This window comes from Pongo pygmaeus, chromosome 1 (genome assembly GCF_028885625.2).
Source record: "Pongo pygmaeus isolate AG05252 chromosome 1, NHGRI_mPonPyg2-v2.0_pri, whole genome shotgun sequence".
Classification (NCBI taxonomy): Eukaryota; Metazoa; Chordata; class Mammalia; order Primates; family Hominidae; genus Pongo; species Pongo pygmaeus.
In genome coordinates, this window is record NC_072373.2 from 46222461 (window position 1) to 46237750 (window position 15290).

Below are 15290 nucleotides of genomic sequence, written 5' to 3' on the forward strand. Positions count from 1 at the left end.
TCATCCATCAGGAGGTTCAGGGCCACTTCCCGCTTTCCTCTGTTTGGCAACACTAAGAGTCACCCTCTGATTGTTCCAGAAAAGCAAGAATTGCTAAAGGCCATTGTGTCAAGTTTGCCCAATTCATGCTACTTGACATCTTACCCCTCCCCACCCTGCTCCCACCCCCCATCCCCCTAGTGCCCCTGATTGCAACACTCCTGGCTGGGGTGGGACTGGGTGGCCAGATAAAAGCAGAGCAGGACCTGGAAAGCTGGTTTGTATGGGCTGCATCCTGCTGCCGAGCTGCATCATGGTGCGGTCTGTGGCCTGGGCAGGTGAGCTGTCGGATAGTGGGCTGGGTCTCGGGAGCTGTGGGGAGGTGGGGATGTGGATGTCCAGGAACCCCTTGCTACCCTTTGCAAGGAAGTAGGAGGACTCAGGAGAACTTCAGAGGGTCATTTTATCCCTCTCCATGCCTCCTGGCTCGCAGTCCCTTGATTACCTTTCCTGTGGGCTCCCCCTTAGGCTCTTTCAGCCCGAGAGACTTCGTGTTGCAAGGGAAGCCTTTTCTCAACAGGCTGAAGATGACCTGACTTTCATCTTTCTGTCCTGAAAGCCCAGAGTCAATGAGGCCACTGCACTGGGTCTTTGTGTCTTTCCCATGTTCTTAGGTCCCTCCTGTTGGCCTTATCCAAGAAGCGCCCACTGCCAAGAGCCTCTTCTCCAACCTCATATTGTCTGTCCTGCAAGAGGGCAGCCTGGGGCCAAGATCCTGGGCATCCTTGCAAATTTTCATGGAGGTTCTATTAGGTTGACAGAGAAGTCCAAGCTCACCAGATGAAAGAGATCTCTTCGAAGGAGTCCTGTCAGGCCCTAGGTCTCCAAGGCTGTGGATGCCTGCCACAGCCAGGTAGCGGAAAGGCAACAGGAAGCCATAAACAACGGGAGCAGAGGCACAGGCCCTCCCCAGGAGATGAACTCTCCCCATGCAGCCCTTCCAGATTGATTCTTTCTAGCCCAAAAACAGGCTTGTTTCTTGTTCCGAAAGAGAAGCTATCTCTCTGAATAACTCACAAGTCAGCAGTTTTTCCACAATCTTCCTGCATCCACACTGCCCTTTACTGAGGTATAGAGAGGGGGCAGCCTCAGCCCATGGAACTTTCCATCAGCTTCTAGGACCAACCCAGGCCAGGAAGAGACCCCCATGGTCTGGCCTGCATGAAGGGATGGGCACAGTGCCCTCCTGGGTCCCTTCTGAAAGGAGAAAGCTTGATTTGTATGAAATCAGCCCTCCCTGACCACCTCCTGTGCTTCCGTAAGCTGTGGGGCCTGGGAAGGTGAGAATGGCAGCATAACCCTGGCCTTCTCTCTTGTGTTGCTCCAGGTTTCATGGTCCTGCTGATGATCCCATGGGGTAAGTGACCTCTTTCTTGGAGCTAGCTCTTGACTGCCTCAGCCCCTTCCCTGGGCTCTGCTTAATGTCCCAAAACACCTTCTCTGCCAGACCTCCCCAAGAGCTCCAGATTTCAGTGGGGACTCTCTTCCAAAGCTCAGACCCCTGCAAATGTCCCCATCCGCTACCAGCCCTCCCAGGAAGGCTCTTGCCTCCTTATCCACTAGCTGAGCTCCTGCACATCTGTGGGGCCAGCTTGTGCATCAGCCTCTTTCAGGGCTTTCCTTTCCTGGGGTTGCTGGCTCCCGCCTCTGCACTCTGTGCTCTTGCAGCACCTGTGTGTTTTACAGTACATTTTGCACTGCCTCTCATTATTGGCTTAGATGTCTCTCCAAACCAGACTCCAAGTTGCTGCAGGTAAGAACCCTAAGTCTCATCTGGCTCAGCATCCCCAGCGCCTTAGCTCTGTGACGACAACACACTTGCTTTTGGTCTGCTGAACTGATCAGATGTGGAGCTTGAGAGAGGCAGGAGGGAGCTCCTTGTGTCAAATGGAAAAGAGACCTTGGGGGATCTTCAGCAACTCAGACTCCTGGTCCCCCTCTTGTCCCACCCCATTCCCTGGGCATCAGTGGCCTGGGAATGCTGGCCTCTCAGACCTTGTCCTGTGACTGTGCCTCTCATGCTGGGCTGTGGCATTGGAGGTACATTTCCCTCTCAGCCTCATAGGAGGGAACAGCCGGGGGCACAGAAACAGCAAACATGGGGAAGATGAGAGGTGGGAGATTTCTCAAAAAGCTTTAGTCCAGGCTATTTCTTGGCTTTCTGCAGTATAGTAATAATAGTAGGACTTTGTGTGGACTAAGGGTTAATATATGCGAAGCACCTAGAACAGAACTTCTTCCATGCAGCGTTCCTCCGAGTGTTTTACATGTATTAACTTTAGCTCACACGGGGGTCCTGTGACACACATTGTGGAAGGTCCAGTGGTCTCCCCGTTTCACACAGGAGGAAGCTGAGTCACACAGCGAGTAAGTTGCAAAGTTAGGATTACAACCCAGACACTGACATGCCAGAGTCCCTGCTGTTAACCACTGCACTTTATTTTCTCCATAGTACAGAAATTCATAACAATATTTGATATGTGACAGCATGACATGATAGAAAAAGAGCTTCCTGGCTCCTTCCTACATGGCCTGGGGGATGAGTTATCTGGGTTCATCCCCTCCTTCCTCTCTTTTGCTTTGGGGAGTTCACCAATTCTCCTGTATCGTTGCAGGCTACACCCCAGCCCCACCAGCAAGCTGCGCTCCTGGGTGACCTCTGGTTAGAGACAGTGACCACTCTGGAGCCACATGTATGCCCAGGGTCAGCCCTCCATGCTCTCAGGTTCTAGTTGAGGCCTGCCTGAGCCGTCTCTTCCTGAAACTCTCCTATAGACACTTTGCACCCCTCCTCTTCCTTCCCCCATCCCTGTCCTTGTGGGCATTGGAGGGGGTACAGAGAGACCCTGCTGGGGCAAAGGGAAGTCCCAGGTTCTAGACACCAGCCACAGACACGCTCCAGTCCAAACTCACTGCTCCATCAAGATCTTGGCGTAAAATGTTGGCTTATACAAATTACACCATCATAGATTGAGAGACTGGAAGAGACCCCATAGACCACACAGTCATTAACAGATGGGGCCGGGAGTGAAGATGAGATGGACCCAAAATCTATTTTTGGCAGATGCTGGAATGAAGACTAGCATTCTTGCTTCCTAGTGTCCTGGTCAACCCTGCACAGGGCTGACCTCAATGGGGTCATCACCACCGAGCCCTCACTGGGAACAGATAATCCCACCCCCTGCAAAGTCTTTTCACACACTGTAGGGTACTCTAGAGACAAGTACCCTACAGTGTGTGGGGTACTTAGAGACAAGATGTCTTCTCCTAGATAAAATTAGCTCTTTATTACAATCTCAGCAGTGTTATTGATAAACATAGATTATCTACAAGGGATAACAAGCAAATGCAAATGGTTTTAATGCAAGACTAAAGAAACATAAACCCAGGCCTGTAACTGGGGCCTCCTCTCTGCTACTTATCTGTTTGCATTTTAATGAAGTATTCTGAGGTATTCCAAACCATTTTTGAAAGTTTGCCTGCCTTCCTTCTGCAGATGAGCATGCCATGTCTAATCCCCTCTAGGCCTCACGCTGGGGCTTCCTGGGGCTACCTTCTGTCAGGTTTCAGGGCCTGGAGGGGAGATCCTAACTGGGGGTAGGGAGACATGCCTGCCAGACCCTGATCCTGGGAGCTCGGACTCTGAGACTAGCAACTTTCAAGGATGTCAAGGAGTCAAGAGACTTGGGTCGCAGCACCACTGCTCTGCCCTCTTAGCAGCCGTGCTGATGAGGAAGGGCCCCAAGCTCATGAGCCTCAACTTGCTTCCCAGGAAAACAAGGCTTGGAAGATGATGGTCCTGCCCACTCAGTGTTCTGAGGATCCCATGTCTGGCCTCTGAAAATGCTTTCCCAACTGCCAGGCTCCACCCACACAAAAACAAATGCCATTTCTGCCTGTCGGGTCCCTCCACTGACTCCAGGTGTAGAAGAGGGAGGTCCAAGGACATTGCCTGCCCCAAATGAAGGGTGACCAGTCCCCAGAAGGCCCTGCTGACAGCTATCCCTTTTCTTTACTCCAACGGGCCAGGCTCTGCTGCAAAACTGGTCTGCTACTTCACCAACTGGGCCCAATACAGACAGGGGGAGGCTCGCTTCCTGCCCAAGGACGTGGACCCCAGTCTTTGCACCCACCTCATCTACGCCTTCGCTGGCATGACCAACCACCAGCTGAGCACCATTGAGTGGAATGACGAGACTCTCTACCAGGAGTTCAATGGCCTGAAGAAGATGTGAGCCAAAGCAGAGGAGCAGGGTGGGTGGGATGTGGTGGGGGGACAGATAACCTCCTCCCAGAGCCAGACACCTCTCCAGCACTAAGGTCCTGCCACAGACCCACTGTGTGGCTTTGGGCAAGTCGTATCACCTCTCTAGGCTCTCCTGTGCTTAATGAAAGAGGTAGGGTTTGCTTAGGGGATCCTAAAGGGCCCTTCCAGTTTAGGTCTAAGTGGGATTAGGATTGTGAGACTCTTTCTGTCTCCCATGAAGCCCCTTCCTCATTATGAAATTGATCCACCCTTCAGCTCCAGTGTTCTGGGCGCCTTCACAAAGCCTCTTGAGAATCTGCCCCAATCCTTGCTTCCTGAGCCCACACAGTGGTGTCTCCCCAGTTAGACAGGTGGTTCTGCAAGTCAGGAACGTGACTTCCCTTTTCCAATCTACAGCTGTCCTCAGAATGCTTAATACAGTCTCTGCACATAGACACTTTGACACGTCCCCACCCTTGTTGCTCGTCCCCACCCTTGTTGCTCCTCCCCACTGTAACATCCCTGCCAGGGAGCCCTGGGAGCTGGCAGAGTAAATCCTGCTGTGTCTCCTGTCTTTCTCAGGAATCCCAAGCTGAAGACCCTGTTAGCCATCGGAGGCTGGAATTTCGGCACTCAGAAGTTAGTTGACTGTGGTCACCTGTGTGGTAAAGCTCCTGGATGGGAACCTGCTGCACTGGCCAGAGGGAGTCCTGGTCAGGGAATCAGGCCAGGCTGAGGTGTGGTCAGGGGAAAGGGGAGGGGAGCTGAACTCTGAGGGCTGAATTTCCTTCTGGGTTCTTGGCACCACAGCAGGAGGGCAGCACAGTGAGCTTCGCTCCAGGCTGTTTCAGATCCAGTCTTGCCAGAAGCATAGGTCTAAACACAGCAGAGGGCTCAGACCTCTCCAGGCCTCAGTCTCATCTTCCATGAAATGAGAAGAGGGAGGGTCCCAACTAATCCTGACAACATGCAGTGTCTATGTTTTCTGAGCTCAGAAATGGGATATCTTGTCTCAGAAAGAATGTTTATTCCACTTCTGAGTATAAAAGGTAATCTGTGAGATTGAGCCTGGATGCCAAAGTATTGGCATTTGGGGGACTTTTTTTTAATGATTTATGGAGATAATGGAATGGAGTATTTGAAACTTGGTGTTTTCTAGAAAATCCAGAATATAGGGCTCCCAAAGCTCTAAACAGTCTTTCTAAAACTTTTTTGGATCATGAACCCTTTTGGGAATCTGATGAAAGTGATTACTCATCTTCCAAAATAATGCTTATATACAGATTGTTTATTGAAATGCAGGAGTTTTTAGCCTGGTGTCCTCGGACTAAATTAATAAAAATAAAATAGGATCAATATGTAAAGAACTTGAGACCCCCAAGAAGTTCAGGGACTTCCCACTAAGGAAGGAAGATGTGGAGAGGTGGTTCTTGGGGCAGCTTGGGGATTTTGACGAACTCTGGACTAGTAATAGTAATAAAAACACAAAGCACTCTATGGGTGTGAGTTAGAGGAAAGATGACCAGGTTAATCTGCCAGGAAACTAAAACAGTGGGCTCCCCAGGTCTTTACTAACCTTAGTAAAGGAATTAGAGAAATTCTAATTAGAGAAAAATCCTACTTAAAGAAAAACCTGACAAGAGGAATTAGAGAAACTAATTCCTTTTCTTTTTAAACCTCCATTCTGAGGATGTCAACTAGTTCTGATTTGGGGTGGGACAATTCAGGGGCTTGGAGGAAGCCTCTGGAGGGAATTTTGGGAATGGCTCCTAGGGTGTCCATGTGCCCCAGGTGATGTCGATGTTCGGGGGTAGAAAGCGCTCTAGATGGTCCCCTTTCCTCAACCGGGACCATAACTCACCAGCAAATATCCCTGCAGCCTCTGAAGCAGCCCTCCCAGTGCCCCTCCCAGCCCAGACACAGAGATGCACTGTCCTGAGTGTTTTCTCGCCTGCTTCTGAGTAAGAGTGGCTCCTGTCTGGTCCAAGGCCGGCCCTTACTCTCCTTCATCACCTCACAGGTTCACAGATATGGTAGCCACGGCCAAAAACCGTCAGACCTTTGTCAACTCGGCCATCAGGTTTCTGCGCAAATACGGCTTTGATGGCCTTGACCTTGACTGGGAGTACCCTGGAAGCCGGGGGAGCCCTGCCGTAGACAAGGAGCGCTTCACAGCCCTGGTACAGGTATGACTGGGCAGGGCAGGGATCACCAGTCTGTGCAGGAATCCATGTGGGGGCTGTGCAGGAAGCACATGTGGGGGCTGCTCTGCCCCCAGAGCCAGCTGCTTCACGTATCTGTGTGGCACAGATCAGCCCTGTGGCCAGCTCTCAGACTTCTACGAGTGAACATCTACCTGGGGCTCACAGAGGCTGCCTGCCTGGTGCACGCCCCTGTGTTGACTCTGAGCTCCACTCCCACAGGACTTGGCCAATGCCTTCCAGCAGGAAGCCCAGACCTCAGGGAAAGAAGGCCTTCTTCTGAGTGCAGCGGTTCCAGCTGGGCGGACCTATGTGGATGCTGGATACGAGGTGGACAAAATCGCCCAGTGAGTCTCAGGCAGATGGCTTGGAGCTGTGCTCTCTGAGGGAAGAGAGGCCAAGGGCAGACTGAGCTTTCCCATGGGTAGAGCAGGTGTTCACCTACAAGGCATTTGGAAAGTCCCATCCTTACACCCAAACAAAAGCAGACCATTCCCTGCTTTTGTACTCAGGGTAAAACTAAGACACATCCAGAAAGGCTTTGCTCAGTGTCCACTGCTGCCCTGTTCCAGATCCTTCATTTTGGATCTCTGCCCTCTCCTTGGGAACTCATTCTTAAGGTGAAAATGCCTCTGAGTGGGTAGCAAAGCCATTGTCTTCAAGAAAATGGGTTTTCTGGATCCTTGCTCCTCAAAGTACAGCATGCGGACTCATAGCCCTCATTAAAACCAGGTGCTCATTAGAATTATGGACTCTCAGGCCCCATCCCAGGCCTTCTGAAGAAGAACCTTCATTTTAATGAGATTCCCAGGCGATCTCTGTGCACACTGAAGTGGGAGAAACCCTGAGCTAGAGTTCCCTCCAGAATAGCAATGTAGCAGGAGGTTTCTTGAGTGGAATAGGGAGGGTCTGGGGGTGCAGAGGGGACAGTAGGGTGAGGGTCACAAGTTTGAATGAGAATGAGAATGGCCTCCATGAGGGGGCTGGCTGGGACTGCTGTCTGGGTCACCTTCTGCAGAGCCAGGTGAGCCTGCCACCTTTGCCTCTGACCCCAGTGGTTCCTCCCTGGGCCATGCACTGAGGGGGTAGGGTGAGAAAGAAGGGCTACCCCCACCCCCAATCCCTTGTTCCTCACCTCCTCTTCCATGCCTCCTGCAGGAACCTGGATTTTGTCAACCTTATGGCCTATGACTTCCATGGCTCTTGGGAGAAGGTCACGGGACATAACAGCCCCCTCTACAAGAGGCAAGAGGAGAGTGGTGCAGCAGCCAGCCTCAACGTGGTGTGTGTGGCCGGAGGACTGAGGCAGGACTCCCCTGTCCAGCAGGCCCTGTTTGGTGGCTTCTTTTGAGCCCCGAGGCCCTCATGGGAAAAAAGACACAGGGCACTGAGAAACCAGAAGCTTTTTTGTTTCTTTGCTTGCTTGTTTTGTTCTATTTTCCTGGTCCATGCCCCTGCTGAGGGGAAACCTCACTTCTGTGGAGCATCTTGGCTGATGGTAGATGCAGCAAATCAGTTTGATGACAAACAAGTAACCAATGGGGAAGCCCACTTTGAGCTTGAGTCTCCAGCCAGCAGGTGTGCTGCTTCCCTCACACACCGCCACCCCATTTCCTTCAAGACAGTGGGCAGACTTGTGCTCCATGGTCACACTGGTTGACCTTCTGGAAGGTGCTTTCAGGGATAGGAGCTTTCCCAAGTTGATAACATCTCCACAGATGTCACTCAGGGTGGAAGTACCCCCAGCACCTGCAAAGGGCAGGCTTGATTTTTAGACTAGGGTAGGTTGGGGTTTCCTAACTTTTCCTCATTGAGCAATCAAGACACTTTTAATTTTTTTTAACTTTATTTATTTATTCTTAAGAGACAGAATCTTGCTCTGTCACCAAGGGGGGTATGCAGTGGCATGATCATAGCTCACTGCAGCTTCATCCTCCTGGGCTTAAGCGATCCTCCTACCCCAGCCTCCTGAGTAACTGGGATCACTATGATCAACTAATTTTTTTAAGTTTGTAGAGATGGAGTCTTGCTATATTGCCCAGGATGGTCTTGAACTCCTGCCCTCAAGCAATCCTCCTGGCTCAGCCTCCCAAAGTGTTGGAATTATAGGCACGAGCCAACATGCTCAGCCTAGATCCTGTTTATAAACCCTCTCTATATACTAAAATATAGATTTTAAGAGAGGGTTTATAATAACTTTAAGAGAGAGCTTATAATAACTTTAAGAGAGGGCTTATAATAACTATATTATTTTTCTTTCTTAAGCAAAACCAAACAACAAAGATAAAGCCCTAAATTAAAATGCTTTTTACTTTTGGAGAGCCGACATCTCTGTATGTCAGCTGGAGTGGGACATCTTTGATTTTCTGGCTCTTTCATGAATAAAGAGCACCTCTTTAGCCAGTGAGCCAGGCATCCACATTTCACACTGAGCCTGGCCTCTCCATCCCTGTCTGGAAGACTGTGTGAGTTTTGGAGGAAGCTGTATCCCTGCACCAGTGGGGAGACACAGAAAGAAATTTAGCTGAGAGGTGAATGGGGTTGGAGTCCCTCCAGCACCCTGCTTTCCACACCGTGTACCTTGAATCCACCGAGGAATGGAGGCCATCTTATTCCTACAAAGAGGGCTTCTACTCACCACACAGTGTGCCCGGGGATTGCTTCTAGCCAGAGGGGTGACTTTTCCCAACTTGCACAAAAGTGCTATAACAGATCAGGAGAAGCCCCGACTTCTGCCTTCAGAAAGCACCAGTCTGACCAAAGATAAGTTGTACAGATGGACAAAAAGAAATACATTTAAATAAATGTAGTGAAAGCTGTTCTTTACCTAAGTGCTAAGTGGGCTCAGAGTAACTAGACCTGACAAAACTAGAGCAGCTTCTGGGGGAAAGCGAACCATACTCTTGGCTTAAGGAATGAGGCTTCATTTTTCATTAATTTATCATACTTGTATCGGGTACCTTCTCCCGTCACAGGCCTGGGGGTGTTACATCAAGTAATACATAATCGGGAGAAGGCCTTATTCAGAGGTGGGTAAGGAAGCCTTTGTTCTATCTGAGCATCAGGTGTCATTCTAGGCACTGGGGATACAGAGATAAATAAAGCAGACCCGATTCCCTGCTTTGGTACTCAGGGTAAAACTAAGACAACAATCATGATAACGATAATGACCATAGCAACCATTTATTGCGTTGTGCTGACCTTTTACATGCATTATAACCTTTAATTCTCACAATGCCCTAAGAGATGGATATTTTACTTATTTCCATGTTACAGACAGAACACCAAGGCTCAGTGAGGTTAAATAAGCTGCTGGGTAAGGCAGGGATCTGTGTCTGCCTTGTTCACTGATGTGTCTGAAGCACCATGGACAGCGCCTGGCACACAGTGGGCCATCAGTACATTTGTTCAGTGAACGGTTGTCTGCGTCCGAAACCCATGCTCTCTGGTTATCATGCCATGCAGCTTCTTCACTGGGGTCACGGGTCTAAGGCAGGCTCTAAAGAAGGTGGGGTAGGGCTGGAATCCTAACAAAGGCCCGTGGAACTCCAGCTGAGGAGCCCCTGCCCTCCTAGCTCTGCCTCTGGATCCCCCAGATTTTAGATAATCAGAACCAGGCTGAGGGCTGAGAAAATTAACCCTGACCTCTTCCGCCACCAGGATGCTGCTGTGCAACTGTGGCTGCAGAAGGGGACCCCTGCCAGCAAGCTGATCCTTGGCATGCCTACCTACGGACGCTCCTTCACCCTGGCCTCCTCATCAGACACCAGAGTGGGGGCCCCAGCCACAGGGTCTGGCACTCCCGGCCCCTTCACCAAGGAAGGAGGGATGCTGGCCTACTATGAGGTAGGAAAACCCATAACCACCCTGGGTATTGTGGGGGTCAGGGGTGCCTGAGAGAGCAGAGGTTTCCTTCTCCCACCGTTTCTGAGTAAGGATGCCAGGTGCAGAGAATTCTGGCCAGGTAAATTCCATCCCATCCATGCCGTCTTGAATTTACCCTTAAGCCAAGGTGCTTCAAGCTGAGTCCAGCATTCTAGGTCACTGCAAAGAACCTCCTGATTCTCCAGGCTTCCTCAGACAGGAATTTTCCAATCTCTAGTCTCCTCCTGGTGAGGAAAGGAAGGTGCCTGCAAGAGCCTCCCTCCTCCTCCCCAGTGCTGCCTTCTGCTCCCACAGGTCTGCTCCTGGAAGGGGGCCACCAAACAGAGAATCCAGGACCAGGAGGTGCCCTACATCTTCCGGGACAACCAGTGGGTGGGCTTTGATGATGTGGAGAGCTTCAAAACCAAGGTGAGGCCCAGCTCTGCTGGCAGAGGGGTGGTCCTAGTGAACAAGGCCTGTCAATGACATGGAATGAGGACAGTTCAAGACCTCAAGGGTGAGTCTCCTTTAAATGTCCCAACATTTCATAAATCTCCACGTGATAGTATTTTGTACCTTTGCTACCTATTGACTCAGAAAAGAAAAAATCACAAAAAATTGCTCTACATTTAGTAGCACTCTGGAAAGTATTTCTATTTTATTAAATACCATACAAATTCTACAGACATATGAAGAGGAGAAATACACATGGTGAGGCATATAGCTTTATTCAGCCCATTGGCAATACCTGGTGCATGTCCAAACTACAGACCTTTTGCTTTACTTATAGGACCCCCTTCTCCTGCCCAATACTGGTGGCCTGAAGAGTTAGTGCATTTACCTGGTTTCATGCCACTTTCCCCTGTGAAACTGTTAGCTCCTGAAGATGGATGCTTCACTAGTTTATCTGTACATCCCACATCAACTATCATGTGTGGCTGACAGCGGCAGCTTCTAGAGGTGGAGAATTGCAGGGGGGCATGATCCTGGCTGGGGAGATGGGAGAAGGGGTCACGGTGGAAGGGTATTTCAGATAAGTCCTAAAGCATAGAAGGTGGCCATTCTTAGGGGTGAGGGAGGGGGCAACTGCACAAGCAAAGACGCAAGTGCAGAGAAAGTAGAGGCTGGACTTAGAACAAAGTGTAGGTCCACATAGCTGGACCCCCAAGCAGGGCAGGTAGAGGAAGGGAGCTAGCTGAAACGGAGGCTGGGGCCAGCAAGGGATCAAGCACCATGGCCCCCTGGCAGGGTTAGAGGACAGAGAATCCCACTCTGAGGAAACACACCGTCATACCCTCACGAAGCCTCAGGAATCTGGTGGAGGGAAGATGGCTCTCAGGGAAGACAAAGACATGAAGACAAAGAAGCAAGCCTTGATTGAGATCTTTTGGAAATCTGAGTTGTTGCCTATGGTAACTGGACTTACCTTGACCAGCATACAATACCCTTAAATAAAGCAGCTCAGCCCACACATGACCAAGCTGTGAGGGGTTCCTACTTAGGGAGGTGCACACATCTGACACTATTCCTCCCAGCTGCACCCACCCCACCCCAGGTCATGCTTATGTTAAGACAAGGAGACTGCAAAATAACTGATGTCCTAGCAGCATGAGGACTCAGCATCCTCCCAGCCCAGGGCTGTCTCCAGAACCTACAGCCACTCACAGGCCTGAGGCTGCTGGAGAAAAAAGGACCCTGTCTAGATGAGGTAGCCAGCCTCTGGGGCTGGCTGGGCCGGACTTCCCCGGGCTCCTCCACTGCATCCCCTCCCTGCACAGGTCAGCTATCTGAAGCAGAAGGGACTGGGCGGGGCCATGGTCTGGGCACTGGACTTAGATGACTTTGCCGGCTTCTCCTGCAACCAGGGCCGATACCCCCTCATCCAGACGCTGCGGCGAGAACTGAGTAAGTAAGGGACCCGGGGCCAGTGGCGGAATTTAGAGGTGGGGTACGAACACAGCTCCATGCGTCCAATGAACTGTAGGTCCTGGGTCCTTCTGAGGAAATGACTTTGCCCCAATACTGTAATTTCCCAAGCTTCATGCACCCACAGGAGCTAAGGAAACTGTCAAAACAATTTTCCTTCTTGCGCTCTTTCTCTTCCTGGTTGTAGCAATGCCTGCCCAGGGTTGTTGTAACCGTGGCTTCCCTCCAGAGAGCCCCCAGACTGGGAGCAGCACCTTGTTCCTCTCTTATCTGGGAGAAAGCCTCCCCTTAGCCTGCAGCATGGCACCCCCACCTGCCCTCAGCAGTATATGGTTCTGCTTGCAGATGGGTAAAGCCTTAACTGCCTGTCACATGTGTAGCCAGGTGTTGTCTGTGGCACTGTGCTTCAGCTGTAGGTATGGCTGTTGTCTGGCTGTTCTCTGCTTGGGGTATCTGGCTGTATTCAGCCTGTAGGGCATGTGGTGCTGGGCTGCTGCCAGCCAATGGTTGCTGCCTGTGTGCTCTGCCTGTGAGTTTGGGATCTCTTGTGGGGAGCCTTGGTTGAATCTTCACTGTCTTCCCAGGTCTTCCATACGTGCCTTCAGGCACCCCAGAGCTTGAAGTTCCAACACCAGGTCAGCCCTCTGAACCTGAGCATGGCCCCAGCCCTGGACAAGACACGTTCTGCCAGGGCAAAGCTGATGGGCTCTATCCCAATCCTCGGGAACGGTCCAGCTTCTACAGCTGTGCAGGGGGGCGGCTGTTCCAGCAAAGCTGCCCGACGGGCCTGGTGTTCAGCAGCTCCTGCAAATGCTGCACCTGGAATTGAGTCCCTAAGGCCCCTCCAGTCCCAACTTTGAGGCTGGGCCTGGTATCACTCTACAGCCTGCCTCCTGGGTTTTCCCTGGGGGCTGCGATCTGGCTCCTGCGGGCCTCTCTGTGGTCTTCCTTTATCCAGGCTTTCTGCTCTCAGCCTTGCCTTCTGTTTTTCTGGGTCTCCTGGGCTGCCCCTTTCACTTGTAAAATAAATCTTTGGTTTGCTCCCCTCTCCCCAAAGATGTGGTGACTTAAGAGGCTCTCTAAGCACACTGTTGACTCCAAAACATCCGCAGGTCAGAGCCAGGTGGGAAGGTGGTCCGTGCAGGATGTGCCAGGCCCTGTGGCAGGTCTTGCCTCATGAGTCCATATGCCAGTGGGCAGTTTCCAGTACACAGGTGATGGCAGCCAGAGCACGGCCCCAAGTGCAACACGTTCTTTGGTTATTGACGCAGAAGCCTGGAAACAGGAGCTTCTGCGGACCTTCACGCACGTGTTATTCCCAAAATGCCACTAGATGGCAGCAGAGAAGAACTTTTCCCTGATTTAAGCGCTCTGCGAGCAGCCACTCAGCATTACACCAAGAATTCAGACCCCTGGTACTCAGTGGTCTTCAAGATAAATCCTGTTTGGGCCCTTTGCAGGCCCTATCTCACCTACTGCCCCCGTTCACCAGATGAAGAAGGAACAATGATTATTCTCACTTTACAGGCATTTAAACTGAGGACTGATTCTAACCAATTCTGAGTCCAGAACCAAGGCCTGAAACGGGCCAGAAAGCATGCACACGGTGTCCTGGTTAAATAGTCATCCCAACATTCCTGGCTGCTTTGGGCTGCACCTTGGTCATTCTGTTTAAAGAAAATCTGCACAAAGCCTAACAGTCCAGCCTGTTATTCACTCCAAGCTGGTTTCTGGGTGGGACTTGGGAAGGCAGCTGGGGATTGGGACAGGTGAGATGAGGGGGAGGTGGCTTGGCCCCCCACGTGAGTACACCCAACACCAGAGCACAGGAACAGTGTCCCCGTCACTCCGGTAGCCTGCTTGTCCATGGGCATTTTGAAACCTGCTCTCCTCAGTCCAGAGCACAAGCTGCTTGAGCACATGCTCCGCCCCCGAGGTCTCAATTGAGGGATACGCCAACCACATGCCAACGAGCTGTTAGGAGTGGAGTCCAGGTGCAGGGGTGACTTCTGGCCTGCTGCACTCCAGCTGTGTGACTTCAGGCAAAGAAGCAGAGCCTCAGTCCTCACTGTAGGATGGGAGAAATGTGAGGAGTCAGTGAAGTTGTGCACGCCTGCCCTATGATCAGTGCTCATTCCCTCCCTCCCTCTTCCTTTCTCAGCCCTTTCTTCATCTTCTGTGAGCTGGGTATGTCAAGGATTTAGCAAAACCCGTAGTCTCCTTTTAGCAGAATGCGCCCTCCTACAAGCATCCAAATAACCAAAGTCCTCCCTGAGTACGCAGTCTTAGGCCTGCACTAGTCTTACCCTCAGGAAAGCATTAGCCACAGCCTCTCTCTTGTCTTCACATCCACTCTGCCCCTCTGCAAACTCATGGCCACTCCCTCAGCTAGAACCACCATCACCTCATACCTGGACTCACCTTCTATCTGGCCTCCCCGCTTGCTGCCCACCCCCTCTTCCAGTCAGCCACCACATCGCAACAAGTTAATCTTTCTAAAATAGAGATCTAAGCCTGTCAGTTCCCTTGCTTAAAAACTAAGCAAGGGAAGTGACAGGCTTCCCCTGCCCAAAGGAGAAAGTCCCCACCCATCAGCACAGGGTTGAGATACTTTATCAGGCCCTCGTGTCTTCTCCGGTCACTTCTCCTGCCGTCCCCACCCCAGTTCAGTTGCTGGGTACCCCTGATGTCAGCATTAACCTCAACCAGCATGCCAGCTCCTCATGTGGGACCCCCACAGCCCTCTGTCACCCGGCTAGCTCAGGCCCACGCCATTTTCTGAATGAATCCTGTCCAGGACAGGAACAATGAGAGTTCTCTAAAAGCCATTTGTGTTCAGATTGTCTCTTTTTGTTTGTTTTTGTTTTGTTTTGTTGTTTGTTTGTTTTGTTTTTGTTTTTTGGATTTTGTTTTTTTTTTTTTTTTTTTTTTTGAGACAGAGTTTCGCTCTGTTGCCCAGGTTGGAGTGCAGTGGCATGATCTCGGCTTACTACAACCTCCACCTCCTGGGTTCA

The 15290-nt window shown here is 51.2% G+C and overlaps 1 protein-coding gene across 2 annotated transcripts; it reads left to right on the forward strand.

Annotated features, from left to right (window-relative positions):
• The first annotated feature begins 262 nt into the window (after positions 1-262).
• CHIT1 (chitinase 1) lies at positions 263-13887 on the forward strand. 2 transcript variants are annotated; one of them, XM_063646988.1, is made up of 11 exons: positions 263-317; positions 1367-1396; positions 4069-4270; positions 4868-4924; positions 6306-6471; positions 6709-6833; positions 7645-7768; positions 10147-10332; positions 10666-10779; positions 12129-12255; positions 13804-13887. In XM_063646988.1, exons 1-11 carry the CDS (start codon positions 263-265, stop codon positions 13809-13811), a joined length of 1194 nt encoding a protein of 397 aa, XP_063503058.1. In that variant the 3' UTR covers positions 13812-13887. The 2 variants fall into 2 exon arrangements, with proteins under 2 accessions (XP_063503058.1, XP_054313096.1); XM_054457121.2 differs by lacking the exon at positions 13804-13887 and adding an exon at positions 12861-13105.
• Positions 13888-15290: the final 1403 nt, after the last annotated feature.